At 42.4% G+C, this 13,997-nt stretch overlaps 1 protein-coding gene across 1 annotated transcript in view; it reads right to left on the bottom strand.

Annotated features, from left to right (window-relative positions):
• Positions 1–13,997, bottom strand: part of znrf1 (zinc and ring finger 1) — a gene marked incomplete at its 5' end in the record, with an annotated part of 82,049 nt that overhangs the window by 30,271 nt on the left and 37,781 nt on the right. The window contains 1 exon segment of the mRNA XM_080737503.1: positions 7,615–7,710. Coding sequence (XP_080593629.1) covers positions 7,615–7,710 — 96 coding nt within the window.

The raw sequence follows: 13,997 nt of genomic DNA, 5'->3' as shown, positions 1-13,997 counted from the left end.
CATAGTGTACAGTAATTGAGAGACCCCACGGTTACGTTTTGGATATTAATTTAACCCAATTTCGGTGACGAGCGCAATGCACTTTTGAGTGCTTGAACTAGCGATCATGTACCGTTCCTGCGCGGGCTGGTCTTCTCCCAGGTGGGCCGTGGACCCCCAAATAAATCATCCGCAGCGTGCGTGCGCGGGGCTGGGCACAGCCAGGTTTGGAGCTTCGGGTTTTATCCATATTTAAAAGGACTCGAGTCACTGTATAAATTGGAGGCTCACGCCTCACGGTAGATCACAGCGGCGCCGCGCTGGCCCCGAAAATGCTCTCGCATGCGTTCGTAGGCTATAATGTGCTTGTTCTGAGCCAGGACTGCAATCTTAAAATATAGACTGTTAAAGCACTTAACAGTAGATTGCTTCCATGTTGCTAGATTTTGATTGCTTGTCATTGTAACTTGGAAATAAAATCGGCGTGCATGTCCATGATGTAGCTGGCTATAATATACTTTTATAAAATGTTATATTTTCACAGGATTATTTATTATTGTGTTGGATATACATTTTCGAGTGGATACATGTGTCCATTGCCTGTCAAATAGTTACACAATGCTGCTCTGCACGTCTATAATGGAACAAAGTGGTGTAGGATGAATCCTACACCACCTCTGGACTTGACGTGAGATTTGATCCTACCCTACGCCAACGTCAAAGTCAAGTTGAAATGATAAATGTCGAGACTTCCCTAAATTTCGGTGTACACCCAAATTTTGATCTGCACCACGTTGATAAATGAGGGCCAGTGTGTACCGATTTGTGTGATTTTAGGGCAAAATCTGTAGGAGCAGTGTCCAAAAATGTGTTTGAAAAGATCGGCCTGAAGGTGGCGCTATATGGGACAGATCCATGTTGATGAGATGAGTGTAGACATACTGTGTAGCGATTTGCGTGATTTTAGGGCAAAAATTGTAGGAGCAGTGTCCAAAAATGTGTTTTAAAAAATCGGCCTGAAGGTGGCGCTATATGGGACAGATCCATGTTGATGACATGAGTGTAGACATACTGTGTACCCATTTGAGTGATTTTAGGGCAAAAATTGTAGGAGCAGTGTCCAAAAAGAGGGCCATGTCAGAAATGAGGGGTGGGTTCTCCGCGCCGCCGAGGCGGACAAATTGGTACCGGCCCCGGCTCTCCCGGTCGCTCCTAGCCCGAGTTACGGCATTTTATGTGCGCTGCAGTGGCAGGGGGTCCTCCACTGGGGGCACCACCACTTTTGCATCCGTTCTGGAGCACCAGGAGTCGGTGGTCCCCGGGAATTCCCCGTGAGCAGCCCCGTTGGGGTCGTCATTTGGTCATTTTTGCACATTTGGTCATTTTTTACATCTGGGGGTCCCCCAGGGACCTGGGGGTCCCTGGAGCTCCGGGGGTCCTTGGAGGTTGTAGTTTGGCAGGCAAGGAGTGTGTGTGCAAAATCTGGCATGGATCGGGGCAACGGTTGCGGAGATATGAGCAGGGCAAAAGTGTGACATGTGACGTGTGACAGACAGACTGACTGACGGACAGACGGACTGACTGACGGACGGACGGACGGACGGACGGACTCACAGTTTGTGGAGGTTTTGATAGTAACTGCGACCTGACGGTCGCAATAATGAGGTATTTTATTATCTTTTCCGGTTTATGTATGACCTTGAAGTTAGCACTTCTTTGCTGGCATATATGAGTTTACTTGTTTTTTGTATTATATATTGTTTTCCATTTTGAATTGCAAACATTTTCAATTTGATCATCTTATGTTACTAAATACCACTTCCAACCCATGCCCAGTTATCCCACATGTAGCCCACGTGGGACCCATGTAATTTGCCCACTTCAAGCCCATGCCCACGTGGTACCCAAGTAGCCCACCTCGTACCCATGCGGGACCCATGTGGGCGTGCTGGCTGGGACGTTTACCAAGTTTCTAAGTAACATTTATTAAACTATATTTGTCCCTAGGGTAGAGTAGTTCATGGTAGTTCATCTTCTTCCACAGTGAAGTAATTGGTACTAGGCAAAGCTATGCTTTTAAAGCAGCTTCCCCCGACACTTGGTTGCAGATCACAGAAGAGTGGGTGTCTTTTATAAAGCTGTTTTAATCTTTAATGACAATTCTCCAATACATTTTAAAGTGGATGACCTTTGGATCTCAATAAAGTTTAAGATGGATGGAAGATGTTATAGAGTGCCTCAGATGAATCTGAACAAGGACCTTGCACAACAAAACTCCGACCTTAACTTAGCTTTCAAAGATATACATTATTGTGAGCCAAAACTGGAATGCATTTTCTTTATATCAAAATACATCTCAAGATTTCTAAGACCTTTCAAGCGATCTGTATGATCCCAACCCACACAATGAAGTGAGAAATCCTACTCAAAGCCAGTGCATTCACCAGGGCTCAGCTGAGTTATATTTATGCCCACATAAACGTCACATTCTCCTACATTTGCATGATAATCTGTCTGCATGAATTAAAGGTTATGAACCGTGCGTGCCATTTGATAGTGTGTTAAACTTGTCTTCTCTCCATGATGCGGGTACTGCAAGGGCAGCACCTTACATAGAGCAGTGGTTCTCAACCTTTTCAGGCTGCGACCCCCAAAATAATCATATTTTAACTGGGGACCCCCCAGAAGAGTTGAGGCATTACATTTTGTATAACACGGTTCTATTGTGAAAATAACCAATCTACATGCTCACAACGCCTCGCGTTGAGAGGCGTTGTGAGCATGTAGATCGTCTATTTTCACAATATCTGCCTCTAATATTTGACAATTTGGCCAATTTTAGAGGTATTAAAAAGTCCTTAAATTGTCACTTTATGCTGGTTTGTTTACTGTTGAGAGAGAAAACAATGTTGCACGTTAAGTTAATCATCTGGGGACCCCCCAAAATAATTTGGGGACCCCCCTGAGGGTCCCGATCCACAGGTTGAGAACCACTGACATAGAGGTCATAGAGTTAAAAACACGATCCACTCTAGAAATGTGTTAACGAGAGGAAGAGATAGTGAGACAGACGCTGGATGTGGAGGCTAATTTATACTTCCTAACTCGATGAAAACATGTCAGAAGTATAAATTCATCCAAACTACAGTTTTCAGGGACAGCACTTGCAACTAACGTTAGACCACAATACTTCTAGGAAAAGTATTTCAGTCCTAGTAGCACGGGTGGATGTCATGATATAATTGGTTCAAATTCATTAGAGCCTGCTGATGTAATCACGCACAACATTTTTGTTTGATAGTCACTGAATTAGATTAGACTTTCAAGAAAAGTTGTCCCCATTAGGACTATTGAACTATGTCATTACAGTGTACTATACCTTAGAGGAGTTGTGTGGAAATTAAAAAAAAGTTCCCCCTCTTCTGTGTTGCCTAGAACTGGAGGATTGATTTTGGGGTTTGTATTGCAAATCACAACTTGATGACATCACACCATTGTACTTTACAATACAAACCCCAAAATCAATCTTCCAGTTCTATGCAACACAGAAGGGGGGGAACTTTTTTTTTTGTTATTTCCACACAACTCCTCTAAGGTATATTAATGACATAGTTCAATCTCAACACCTATATTGGAGCATTTGGAGGCAATCCTAAACCAGAATGTTTAGCTACATATTCCCACAAACACCTCTCACAAACATAGCCACCACGTCGAACAAACGTGAACATTTTAAAATGTCCACATTTTAAACATGCCACTCTTTGAACCGCATTTATTTCTATTTAACAAAATTTGCCTCACGCAGAGCAGCCACTCCTGACGGAATGATCCAACGTTGACCGGCGACACGATTTGCGTCACAAATGGGCGTAAACACAACGCACTCCAACTAAGTAACTGCCTGCAAGCTGCAAGCAACAGAGATGGGGGGAGGATGGGGGGGTGGAGAGTAGAGAGAGTAGAGAGACAGAGCGGAGCTCAGCGACACGACCAAATGCAGCACTCCAATTGGCTAGGACTGATCACGTGGCACACGTGCCGACGTCCCACGTCACACCAGCGCCATACGTGCTGCTGACGTAAAGTCAACACAAGGCTAACAGTTAGCTAAACAAATGATGTACTCACGTTTGCAGAGTCAATAGCACTAATGTCCACATTCCAGTACAGTCCATCACTTAGGCACGAGTCCCGATCACATTCCCATAATCTTCATGTATGTACATCCCATTACAGCCACATAACGTTAGGCATTTTATTTATGCGCAGTTTCTAACAGGGAGTGCGTCCGCCGGTAAAATATGTCCGACCGGAAACGTGCTGCGGCACAATAGTTCCCCCCAGAGAGAGGCATCAGATAGATGGATACATCGATCATAGATGTATCTATCTATCTGCAGATAGATATATAGATAGATAGATAGATAGATAGATAGTACTATAGAGAATCAATTATAAGAAAAACAATCATAATAATTAAAACACATATTATTAACAATAATAATATATGGAATTAATATAGCACATCTATCTACACTGAGAGCCACAGAAAGATAGATTAGATACACACATCTATCAATAGATAGATAGATAGATAGATAGATAGATAGATAGATAGATACTAGATATTATAATACAATAATAATAATAAGGGTAATAATAATAATAATACAAACTTTAATATCTGGATTTTATATAGTACTTTTACACTACAGTACAGTACGGCACAGTACAGTAGTACCATAAACTACAGTACAGTACAGTACAGTACAGTACAGTACAGTATGGTACAGTACAGTACAGTACACTACGGTACAGTACAGTACAGTACAGTACGGTACAGTATGGTACAGTACAGTACAGTACAGTATGGTACAGTACAGTACAGTACAGTACAGTACAGTACAGTACAGTACAGAACAGTATGGTACAGTACAGAACAGTATGGTACAGTACAGTACAGTATGGTACAGTACGGTACAGTACAGTACACTACAGTACAGTATGGTACGGTACAGTACAGTACAGTACAGTACAGTACAGTACGGTACAGTACAGTACAGTACAGTACAGTAATATGTCCGACCGGAAACGTGCTGCGGCACAATAGTTCCGCCACAATATTTTTTTTTTCACAAAATTTTTTTTTTCTTATTTTATTTTTTATTTTATTTTTTACTTTTTGTGAAAAAAAAAACGTTTTTTAGTAAAGAAGCGGGCGTGGACTCTAGATGTGAGCGGCCCGAAGGGCCGCGAACCTCTAGTATTGAAAATGGGTGGTCTTCCCCTTTAACTCATACAGTGCCCAGAATCACCACGCCCAATGGCCAGAGAATCCACCATAGACATACGCTGTATATGCACAAGCCGTGCCCAGCCATGACGAGCCTGAAGACTTTCCTTTGTGTCATGAACAGGAACAGGATGAAGTTAGCTTGAAGTTAGCTATTGGCTACCAAGCATTTTAGAAGCCCTATTTTCGGCGATTTAGCCGTGATTAAACCTTGTGCACCTCAAGGATATGCATGGAACAGAGAAAATGAGCTCTAAAGATCATGGATTGCATTGGAGTGGACGGCAAATATCGGCGGCGCGACACTCTCGCGGGCCGATGTAAACAGACCGCGTCCGGGGGTCGGCTCGAATATTTTGCCCGTTGCTTCGGTAAGGCCTCTGGATGTTTTTTTTTTTTTTTTATAAAAAGCCGGACTAGTTCGGGATCGGCACACCGGCCGATCAAAAGGCCGAAATAAAGCCGAACTACTGTAGTTCGGGATAGGCACAAAAAGAGTTAAGTACAACTTTTAGGTATTTGTACTTTACTTGAGTATTTTCACATTCCAATACTTTTACTTCTACTCCACTACATCTCGGATCCAAATATTGTACTTTTACTACAACAACGCTGACGAAGACCAACAAGGTGGAAACGTGTACGTTGCTCCTGTCCAGTGAGGTCAATAAAATCATGTGAAAAGGAGATTCCTTGAGTGCTGGCAACTTCTTCCCTGTCTACTTTTACTACACTACCATTATATGACAACTGTAGCTACTAGTTACATTTTAGATTTGAGTTTGATTATAATTACAAATCACTTCAGCCCTATATACATATCGGCAATTTGAAAATAGCTCACATTGCTTGTAGATCTGCTATTTTCAAAGGATTTTTACACATTTTATTGATTGGAAAACTTGTGAAATGGGACATTCTACATAATGAGTACTTTCTACTTTTGGTACTTTAAGTACATTTTGATACCAATACTTTTGTACTTTTACTCAAGTTGAATTCCTCAAAGTGTTAAGCCCATATCTGGGAATGTCCACGTATGGACATATTGTGTCAGTCTCTGTTGTTTCTCGCCCTTAGGGCGTTTTACTGTTTGTAACTATGTTGTGTGTGTGTGTGTGTGTGTGTGTGTGTGTGTGTGTGTGTGTGTGTGTGTGTGTGTGTGTTGTGCATGTGCCCCAAAGGGATGATGAATGGAGAGAGGGCAAGATCATTTAGCGACCTACAACTGGGTTGCAACCTGGTCGGTAGTTTTCACCGACTGGGTCGCTAAATCTACCAACTGGGTCGCTAAATCTACCGACTGGCTCGCTAAATCTACCGACTGGGTCGCTAAATTTACCGACTGGGTCGCTAAATCTACCGACTGGGTCGCTAAATCTACCGACTGGGTCGCTAAATCTACCGACTGGGTCGGTCGCTAAATCTACCGACTGGGTCGCTAAATCTACCGACTGGGTCGCTAAATCTACCGACAGGGTCGCTTATCCACCGACCGGGCTGCTAACCCTAACCCAAACCCTAACCCTAACCCTAACCCTAACCCTAACCCTAACCCAAACCCTAACCCTAAATCACCGACCGGGTCGCTAACGCTAAATCTACCGACTGGGTTGCTAAATCTACCGGACTGGGTCGCTAAATCTACCGACTGGGTCGCTAAATCTACCGACTGGGTTGCTAAATCACCGACTGGGTCGCTAAATCTACCGACTGGGTTGCTAAATCTACCGACTGGGTCGCTAAATCACCGACTGGGTCGCTAAATCTACCGACTGGGTCGCAAAATCTACCGACTGGGTCGCTAAATCTACCGACCGGGCCGGTAAATCACCGACTGGGTCGCTAAATCTACCGAACGGGCCGCTAAATCTCTGACCTGGCCCGGTCGGTGATTTTGCAGCCCGGTTGGTAGATTTAGCGACACGGTCGGTAAATCTATATCGACCCGGTCGGTAAATCTAGCGACCTGGTCGGTAGATTTAGCAACCCAGTCGGTAGATTTAGAGACTCAGTCGGTAGATTTAGCGACCCAGTCGGTAGATTTAGCGACCCAGTCGGTAGATTTAGCGACCCAGTCGGTAGATTTAGCGACCCAGTCGGTAGATTTAGCGACCCAGTCGGTAGATTTAGCGACCCAGTCGGTGAAAACTACCGACCAGGTTGCAACCCAGTTGTAGGTCGCTAAATGATCTCGCCCCTACTGGATGAATGTTTGGGTCGAAACAGTGAAAGGTCACAACCAAGATCAAGCTTAAAATGTCCAAATTGGTCATGTCTCAATAACACAGAAACGTACGTATGTATATACTGTAGACACAGGAAGAGGTGTTTCTCACCATTGTAGGAGAGGCGGGGCTTGCTTAGACACATGATGAAGTGAACTTCCATTTCATTGGATGCCACAGACTTGGAGCAGACAGGACACTTAAATCCTAGGAAGAGGAGCAGAGAACAGATCAGACCAAGCTAACAGAAAAGGAAGAAAAGCACAACAGTAAGATACATCTACACAAAGTCATCTTGGTACTGTCAGTTGGATTATGATAGACATGGAAAATGTTGTGTTATAAAACCATAGTTTGTAAATCCACTACTGAGAACTATACTAGATGCATGACAATAGCCTACATATAATGATGTATATGACATGGTGTGTAAGTGTCTATGTCAGGGGTCTTCAACATTTTCAGGCCAAGGACCCCTTAGTTGAGAGAGAAATGAAGCAGGGACCCCCACAAGCTTTTCAGAGATTATATAGTTTCATTGTTTTACAGCACAATCATCAGTGGATTTTGGATTCATGTCAATTTGTCTTATCAGATATTTAACTACTTGAACCGTCAATACTTAATAAACTTGACCTTTCAATCTGTACTTAATCGGCTCTTTTTCCACTCTACACCAAACTTCTTTGCTGAAAATAGACGATCTACAAGCTCTGTGAGGCGTTGTGAGCTTGTAGATCTGCTATTTGCCCTTAGACCCAGATAAATAAAAAGAAAGCTGACCAGAGTCATTTGGAACTTAAAGCCTGGACGGTTTTCAGGACGGCTACGCAAGGCTACCCAAGGTACAGCTGCTATGACGCGATCGTCGTAGCAGTCAAAAACGTTAAACAAACAGCCGTCGGCGACAGGTTCCCACCACTTTTACTGAACTCTTTGGTTCCCATGGTGACGCTTCTATGCAGCAGACATTGTAGCCACTATAGTGGAAAGGTAGCTTCTGCCGTAGTAAGAAGGGCTGTGACGGCAGCCGCACAGCACTGATCCATTTCCGCTTACCAGAGTGGATTGCCGTAGCCGTCGTTGCTTGAAGTCCCTATTGCCAGTGGGAAGGCAGTGAAGTGCTCACTGTGCAAATCACGGCAGTGTCGTGGCCAATGAGAGCAGGTTATAGGGGCGGCCATAGCTGAATGGTTAGGGAGCCTGCCTAGGGAACCAGTTCCCCTGGTTGTCCCTGGTTCGATTCCCGGCCAGGATAGCAATGTCGATGTGTGTCCCTGAGCAAGACTCTTAACCCCTAATTGCTCACGCGCTCCTTGTGGGCTGCGATTGCTCACGCGCTCCTTGTGGGCTGCGATGCAGCTGGGTTGGGCTGCAAATACTGAATTTCCCTCGCGGGAGGAGTAGGTAACTATTGTAACTATTATTATTAGGTCTTAGATGAATTACGGTGTGGAAAGAAAACGCTGGTCCTGTACCATAGGGTACCGGTATATCTCACAAACTCTAACTAATATGAAGGCTGAAAAAATATGTGATTCACGAAAGTAGGCTACTCTACTACAGGAGTTCCCAAACCTTTCCATGCCAAGGACACCCAAATAGCCAAAGCCCCTGGCTGCAGCACCATACTGCAAAATGTCTTTAAAAAGAAAAGAAAAAAGAAAACATGGAGATCCGGTTGCCCAGAACCGTAGATCCGACCGCGGCCCATGTGTAAATGTATGTGTGTGTATGTACTGTATATCTATTTATCTATACAGTATATACTTTTATGTTCCCTCTCTAACAGGCCCCACTTGAAAAAAAAAGAAAAAAAAAGAAAAAGAAGATTTACTGCACTAAATCAGTTATCCCCATACTGATTACTGTCCTGTGACTATACCTAGACATTGTTGTTTGTACTGTAGGGCTCCACCAAATCACAAAGATCAGACATTGTGGCACCTGAACCAAACGTAAGTGTATCTCTTGCGTCATATTCCCTTTTTTCAGTCATTCGTTATCTTTGACACTTTGACACTCATACAATCTCCCTCCCCCTCCCATTTTCTCTGCTGTTTGAAAAACATTTGAGCAATTTCAGTTGTCCACTCCTGTGTTGTTCGCTTGGGGCCCATTAGCCCTAACTGTATTAGTTTAGCAAAACAGCTAATTGAATCGACTGCTGGGCCACATGAGTTGAGTTTACATCACACTGCTGAAATCAGACATTGTGTCAGATAATACCAGTCAAACCAGCAGCAATCCTCTGCTTTACCCAACATTCTGTAGTGCATCAGATTGGCCCCACTGACTGCCACACACTTACATTTTAGGCCTACTAATGTTTGTTATGAGACAGCCAAGCCATGCGTTTCAATCTTAGTTATCTTACTAACTGTTGCCCCCCAGAGCAAAGAGACAGGTAAATTACACAGCCACATTTAGAGGGGGGGAATAAAATTGCAATCCTCAAATGCATTAACCACTTAACACATTCCCCGCCATTTAACAATACCTTCGTACTCTCCCCTGCCCCTGTCTCCATAGACTTCCATGTAATTCATAGTGCACTGATCATGCACACCATGCCTAGATAATGCACCACGTGTGTCCACATTGCTCACAGCTTTCAAACAAAAAAATCCGAATGGAAATCCGTTCAGGCATTCATGAGATAGCAGCCATTATGTTTTCCTAAAATGTAAACAAAGATGGCTGCCATGTTTGAAAGATGGGGTTGCTATGGGGGTTAAACATGCAATTTCGCGATTGCTATCATGCCTACTACATTTTTTGGGGTCCAATTTTTTTTTTGAAAAAACATTTTTTTGAATTTTTTTTCTTTTTTTTTTCTTCTCTGGATTATCGGGCCTGGCGGGGAAAGACATTGAAATAATCTCGGGACTATCGGGCCTGGCATGCAATGAGTTAAGCAGTTTTCTTTTAAATATTTTCCACACGAAAATAGTGAAAATTGTTCAATGAAAATACTGAAAATAGCAGTTCTAATAGTTGAAATAGCCTATCTTTGCCTGAAATGACATGACCAGAATAGAGACACCAGGTTATAAGTGGTTGACTATGCAATTTTGGCTTTATTAAACATAATCTAGACTAGAGGTTCTCTCTGTGATTGCAACAATCAATTCCTTCTTAACTAGGGTGTGAAAAGATAGGGTCATGATTTGAGGGGATAAACAGAGAGGCAGGCAGACAGACAGGGGCTGACAACGAGACAGGTGAGCAAGATAAATTGTTTCTTTATTAGACTGATACACAGATGGTCAGAAAGATATACTGTACATGTACAGGGTCAGATACATACAACCACATACAACCACACACTAGGGCATTCACGAATAGTGATTTTTAGTATTCGAATTATTCGACCTCAAAGTATTCGAACAGTCGAATATTCGACAGGACTGGCCAAACTGTCAAATATTAAGTAAGCAAGAGGCGAACATTGTGAAAATAGCCGATCTACATGTTCACAACGCCTCGCGTTGCGAGTCGTTGTGAGCATGTAGATCGGCTATTTTCACAATATTTATATGTGGAACCGAGTCACATTGAATGTAATACCTTCAAATATGTTTATTTTGGAGGTCACAGCCTAAAAAGGTTTGAGAACCCCTGGTATAGAGCATTAACAAATTCATCTACCAGGGGCATTGACAACTCATTCTTATGACTTCCTATCTAGCCACGCTTTATAAACTATATATTTTTTAAAGAGAAAACGGTAGCACTTTACAATAATGACCCGTTATAAATCATTTATAAACATTTATAAGCAGTTTATAGATGAGTAATAAACATGAACAAACTGTTTATTGACATTTGTAAATGTTTAACTAAACATTTATAACTGTTGTAAACATCATTTACATGTTATTAGTAAGTAGTAAACTAATCATGAATAAACCATTTATATACATTTGTAAATGCTTACTAAATCATTTATAACCATTGCTAAAATTCACATAATGTGTAGGTAGGAATGCATTTACAAATGTCTGTTAAGGTGACCTCCATGTGTTGTTCATGTTTAATATACGCTTTGTAGATGTTATCAAGAGCCCTAATGTAAAGTGAAGACTATTCATTGCGACCATCAGGTTGCAAGTTACTATGAAAACCTCCCCCGGCTGTCTGTCAGTCCCTCCGTCAGTCTGTCCGTCACGTCACATCACGTCACGTCACACTTTTGGCCCTACTCTTATCTCCGGCACCGTTTCCCCTATCCATGCCAAACTTGCCAAACTGCTAAACATGAACAAACATGGAGGCCACATTAACAGACAGTTGTAAATAATGAATAGTCTTCACTTTACATTAGGGCTCTTGATAACATCTACTAATGATTTATAGATATTTAAGGAATGTTTTACAAAGCATAACCATGAACAAACAAGGAGGCCACATTAACAGACAGATATAAATAACCAGTAAGGAGATAAGCAACCTCATGGTGGCGCTAGAAGAGGGGCATGAGAAATCAGGGGTGGAGGTTGTGGTTTGGCAGCCAAGGAGTGTGTGCAAAGTTTGGCATGGATAGGGGCAACGGTGCCAGAGATAAGAGTAGGGCCAAAAGTGTGACGTGACGTGAAGTGACGTGACGTGACATGACGGACATCCGGTGGAGGTTTGTATAGTAACTTGCGACCTCACAGTCGCAATGAATAGCCTTCACTTTACATTAGGGCTCTTGATAACATCTACAAAGCGTATATTAAACATGAACAACACATGGAGGTCACCTTAACAGACATTTGTAAATGCATTCCTACCTACACATTATGTGAATTTTAGCATTGGTTATAAATGATTTAGTAAGCATTTACAAATGTATATCAATGGTTTATTCATGATTAGTTTACTACTTACTAATACCTTACTAATAACATGTAAATGATGTTTAAAACAGTTATAAATGTTTAGTTAAACATTTACAAATGTCAATAAACAGTTTGTTCATGTTTATTACTCATCTATAAACTGCTTATAAATGTTTATAAATGATTTATAACAGGTCATTATTGTAAAGTGCTACCGAGAAGACAATACAAAAATGTAAAAAAGCGAATATTCGACTTCGGTGAACAACGTTGAATAGTGACTTTGATATTCGAATATTCGAATATTTGGTGAATGCCCTACCACACACACACTAGGGGTGCAACAGTTAATCGGAATATTCAAACAACAACAACAACACATCAACTCTGACTTTTTCTCTCTCATGAACACACAGAGTCACAGACACACATAATATCATCACCACCACCACCACCACCACCCAGCCCCCCACCCCCCCATGGCAGCTGACCCACTTTTCCCCTGGCTGCTATTTTCAGATACTCCATAGGGACGTACAGAGGGAGGGATAGAGGAAATGAGTGAAAAAGAGGTGCAGAAGAAGGGTGGAAGAGTTCAGGCATTCTAGGAGAGATGGAGGGTTATGATGATATACGTGCACGTGGGTCCAGCAGGGGACAACATGATGTGTGTTTGAATGTGCCAACGTGTGTGCGTGCGTGTGTGTGTGCGTGCGTGCGTGAGTGCGCGTGTGCTGTAACTTTGTTTTGTGCGTGTTTTGTCAACCAAACTCACCCGAGCGCCACAAAAATTCCTCTGGGACATTTTATGTATTCAAGCGGCGCATATATGGTTAGATAAGTACAAAAATAAATCATCGGATTGGATCATAAATTAATTAAAGTGGTGTGTGTGTGTGTGTGTGTGTGTGTGTGTGTGTGTGTGTGTGTGTGTGTGTGTGTGTGTGTGTGTGTGTGTGTGTGTGTGTGAGAGAGAGAGAGAGAAAGAGAGAGAGAGAGAGAGAGAGGGGGGCATGCTAGGAGTAACACATACTCAAGGGGATCTGGTTTATGCTAAACTGGCACTTTTCGCTTGACTCTAATTTCTTCTCTCAACTCTGAGTTACTGTCTTCAAGTCAAATTTGTTTCTTAAGCAACCTGCCTGGTTAAATTACTGTAAATGTGCACATTGTGCATAATTTGCGTGTGTGTATAAGTGCGTGTGTGTGACTGTGACAGTACATGAGCGTGCAGTTTCAGGGGGATGTTTCAAGACCATGCTCTGCTTAGAGAGCATGGGCTCAAAACGTCACTCTGTAAGAGGGGTGTCGCACCAAATTCTGGGCCCTGGGTACTTTAACTTTTGAAAAATTGCAGATATACAAGCTCACAGTGCGGCACCGAGTGCCGCGACTTGAGCTTGTAGATCTGCTATTTTTGAAAAATCGTGAAATTTGAATCTTTCTTTGAATATTTCAAATCCTTCTAAGATTTTTTGAAAAACCTATGTTTCTATGTCAGTGGTGCTCAAACATTTTTATGTGAAGGACCCCCAAAATGATATGGATTTGGCCACAGACCCCCATCTAAAAATATTTAGTTCCAGGGACCCCCCCAGAAGCAAATTTTGAGTTACAAATGTTCGCTTAAAAAAATAGAAAGATTTGCACACTTTTCAAAAATAATTC

Source organism: Nannobrachium achirus, assembly GCF_963921795.1.
Source record: "Nannobrachium achirus genome assembly, chromosome: 11".
NCBI lineage: Eukaryota > Metazoa > Chordata > Actinopteri > Myctophiformes > Myctophidae > Nannobrachium > Nannobrachium achirus.
Note: the sequence above shows the minus strand (reverse complement) of the source record. Positions and strands in the feature narration are given on the sequence as shown.